Genomic DNA, 3,936 nt, shown 5'->3' with positions numbered 1-3,936 from the left:
CTGCGTTCTCCCAGCCCCCAGGCCACCTCCGCAAATGCCACCACCTGTATATACATATATGTGACAAAACCCCAAAACACGAGGTATGTAAGAATTCAAAGTGGGGTTGCCCCCATAAGAAGTTCAAGGAACCCGCGACAGGGTGGCTGGGAGACCAGCCAGGTCATGTCCACACACCCCACTTCCTACCACCGACCAGCCTCCTCCCCGGCAAAGGGCAAGGGTGGCAGCCCAGACAAGAGGACCCTGCAGGGCATGGCTCAAGACACAGAAGAGAAGGGGGAACGGGGCTGAGGGCCAGCTGAGGCAGACCACAGCCCCCCAACCTCCGTCAACACGGGAGACTTGTGTGGAGGTACCAGACAAGACAAACGAACGAAGAGACGGCCAAGGGCCGAGGCAGGGCAAAGAGGAATCCCACAGCCCCCACTCCCACCCCAGGCCAGGTCCCAGCCCCAGATGAGTGTCAAGGGTATTGGGCCAGCCTGGGGCCATCTGATAGATGAGGAGGGAGGGTAGCCTGGCACCCCCCAAGCCCGCAGCACTGTGGTAGTGCAGATAGGACTCTGGCCAGAAGGGACAGCCAGGCCAGCATAAAGTCCTGTGGCTCTCCTAGGGGAGGCTCCCTCCCCACGGAAGTGAAGGAGATGGCCAAAAGAACCTTCTCCCACATTCTCAGCCAGCCTGGGGATGCTCCCACTGGGCAGGTGCCGCTGGGAGTGGGGTGCTGCAGGTACCCCCTGCAATGCCCCTTCCCTTGCCTCCCTGCTGTGGTCTCAGTCCTTCTCCTGTGCCAGGCTCTCCTCCGTGATGCCCTGGGCTGCGAGCTCGGCAAGGACATTGTCCAGGTAGTTGATGTCGGGGTAGCCGTGGCCAGTGAGGTTGGAGCCAAACTCTGTCTTGTGGTGGATTTCATTCCAGATCACTGTGTCCGACTCGCCTGTGGTGCTGGAGGTCCCGATGGCGAAGATCAAGCGCCGGTCCCAAGCTACCAGCAGCAACTTCAGTACCTGTGGAGGTGAGAGACGGCGCAGGCAGCAAAACTAATGTGGGATGCAGGGGGGGAACCCACTTCTGCTCAGGGCACATCTGATCAACCTGGTATGCCCAGGCAATGTGGGCAACCCACAGTTAAGTCCACCAGGGAGCTCAGGAAGCCAGAATGGGGTCCTACCCCAACCAAAATAGGAGCACCAGGCTGCAGAGCTACCCCAGCGCATGGGAAGACCACTGGGCTCCTACAGAGCACACCAGATGGGTTACAGGAAAAACCTCCACCGAGACTTGCCTGCATAAGCCCTATCTGCTTTTCCTGGTGCTCCAAATAGCTGCTTGTTCCTTATCCCCCTTGATACGCCCTTCAGCACGCCTTGGCCAGCTCAAGCTGCCTGGGTGAGCCCCTCACCTTTCTGCCCTTCTCGCTATCTGGCAGGTAGCAGTGCCGGGGAAAGCCGCGGGCAGTGAAGCTCTTCCCAGGGTTTGGATGCTCCGGTCCCTGCAGTGTGTGGAGTGGGACAGGAAAAAAAAAAGGCATTTGGAGCTCAAAAGGATGATCTGGGCACAAGGAAACCCCTGCAACCTCAGTGGATACAGAGCTGCTCACTGCTGTGCTGGGTAGTCACGCTCCAGCACGTGGCCCTAAATCCACCATCCCGCTCTGCCACCAAGCAGATGGGGCCAATACTTTCACACAGGCATACCCCAGACTTCCCATGGCATCCTTATGGACATGATTGAACCCGGAGCCCCGAGTTCAGCCCTCGAGCCACAGCATGGCCGGGGGGTGACACAGGCCCCACAGGCGACCACCCATGTACCTGACCTAGGCATGGGGCTGGGCCGCACCTGCACCCCAGGTGGGATGTTGTAGATGATGCGGATGGTTTTGCAGTCAGAGTGGCCAGGCAGAGCGTGAGGGATGATGTGATACTCCATCTTTCCCGGGGGCTGTGTCCCCGTCTTCACCCCATAGATGGTTTTGCAGGTGGGACACTGCAGGCTCCCATCCTAAGAGCATGAAAAGAGGGGAACATAATGAAAACCGCATCCCCCAGCAGTGAGCCAGACCAGGTACTTCATCCCTGAGCAGCACTGAACACTGTCTCCATCATAAAAACAGTCATTTCAAAAAACACTCAGGAAGCAGAGGGAAGGGCTAGGAGAACTCGCTACAGTGACCCACCTTTAACCAAAAACCTGAGGTCTGCATTTCTCTTCCTCATCAGTTTTACAGTCCTTACTAATTTCCCTACCTCTGTTTCGTTGTTTGTTTGGGTTTTTTTCTAAAGAGGGAAAGATAATATATATTAAAAAACCCCAAGCAATGTGAAAGGCATTTTCCTGGCGATGTTGAGTGCAAGAGCCATATGCAGGAGGCCCGGGAAAGCCCACCTGCAGCTGGAAAAGCAGTGCCTGGCACCAGATGTGAGGTAGCTCTGCTCAAACATGCAGGGATCAGAGTTCACTGACACTAACCCTGGGAAGGAAAGCAAGGATGTAAAACTGGGCATAGCGTGGCAGGGGCAGAGAGGGGTGGGGTTGGAAAGTAACACCCACGCAACCCTAGCTTCTGATTTAGCGGTCCAAAGTGCTTGCTGCTGATAAAAATCAAGCTCTCTGTCAGGGTGGGAAGGTCAGAGCCTTCCGGGGCAGCAGGACTCAAGCACCAGCCCACTGAGAGCAGGTGGAGCTCAGCACAGGTCGCCAAGCTGGGGGCTCAGGCATCCCCTGGGTCTGCAGCCTTGCACCTTGTTGCCATTGTTGTACATAGCGACCAGGCAGTGGAGGTGGAAGACGTGGCCACATTTCACCAGCTTCCCCACCAGGTCGGGCTTGACGGCCGGGTGGGGTCCCTTGTAGCCGGAGGGTGCAGAGAGGCGTTCCATGCAGATGGTGCAGTCCTGCAGGGGAGGAGAGGGGTCAGATGGACAGATGCAGCTGGAGCCTTGCTGAGGACACACAGCTGATAAGCTGCTCTGCTCCTGCCCAGGGACCAGCACCCACTTCTGGTGCCATGCCATCACCCTTAGCCACCACTGGGGCCAGCGAACACATTCATGCAGGACGCAGCACCTCTTCAGAGGGGGACAGGGCAAAGCCATGAGGGATGGTGTGAGACCCCGCCCAGCACGGGGACATTGCCCAGCAAAGCACCCCAGGGATACCCCCTGCATGACCTCATCTGCTCACACCTCATCTGGCGGATGCCGCACCTTCTGCAGGTATTTTTTCAGTACCTCCTCCGGGGTTTTACCTGTGGGAGAGCAAGAGTCAGAGTGCCTGGATGGCAGCATGGGGGAAAACCACTCCTAGGGGCAGCAGGAGGGGATGGGGGGAGGCAGAGGAACCAGGTAGTGAACAGGTGATAGGAACAAAGGCCAAGTGGCAAAGTGCCTCTCACCCTTCTTGGCCTGTTTCTTGGTGGTCTTGCGGCAGGTGTGGGAGATGCCAGGGATGGACTGGATCTCGCTTTTGCTGACAGGCGGGGGGTGCAGCACCAGCTTAGGGGGCCGTGTCAGGCAGACGGGCAGTCCGGCTGCACTCATTAGGATCCCCGTGATCCCTGGGTGAGGGAGTTTGAAATGGCACTAAGGAACCAACGTCACCCCAAACCCCAGGTGTTCCCCCCAAAACCAACCCGCTGGGGCTGATTTGCCACCCGTGGAGACCAGCACCCGTGGGCACTGGGCGACCTGCTGCAGCCCCATGCTCACCTGCCAGTGCTGGGTTGACAGGGCTGGAGCCAGTGAGGTTCTTCACAGGGACAGTGGGGACCCTGCAAGGAGCCAGCAGAGATCATGTCAGGGCTGGCGACAGGCACCCACAGCCCACAAGGGCCAGACAATAGTTGCCTGAGCAACTGAACAGGTCCTGGCTGGAAACAGAGAATCCCCCGACAGAGCGACGTGCCCCCCCTGCCCCACCGCCGCCTCTTCT

General features: G+C 58.2%; 1 protein-coding gene across 1 annotated transcript in view; it reads right to left on the bottom strand.

Moving 5' to 3' along the window:
- Positions 1-776: 776 nt before the first annotated feature.
- The window catches only part of LOC104490971 (E3 ubiquitin-protein ligase DTX4-like), a 5,053-nt gene continuing 1,893 nt past the window's right edge, over positions 777-3,936 (bottom strand). Inside the window, exons 4-10 of the mRNA XM_010133325.1 lie at positions 3,714-3,775; positions 3,401-3,562; positions 3,192-3,253; positions 2,748-2,900; positions 1,846-2,007; positions 1,406-1,495; positions 777-1,010 (exon numbers count right to left, since the gene is read on the bottom strand). Of these exons, the coding sequence (XP_010131627.1) occupies positions 777-1,010; positions 1,406-1,495; positions 1,846-2,007; positions 2,748-2,900; positions 3,192-3,253; positions 3,401-3,562; positions 3,714-3,775 (925 nt within the window). The remainder of the gene's footprint in view (positions 1,011-1,405; positions 1,496-1,845; positions 2,008-2,747; positions 2,901-3,191; positions 3,254-3,400; positions 3,563-3,713; positions 3,776-3,936) is intronic.

This window comes from Buceros rhinoceros, unplaced genomic scaffold (genome assembly GCF_000710305.1).
Source record: "Buceros rhinoceros silvestris isolate BGI_N320 unplaced genomic scaffold, ASM71030v1 scaffold11273, whole genome shotgun sequence".
NCBI lineage: Eukaryota > Metazoa > Chordata > Aves > Bucerotiformes > Bucerotidae > Buceros > Buceros rhinoceros.
This window is presented reverse-complemented; position numbering and strand designations above follow the sequence as displayed.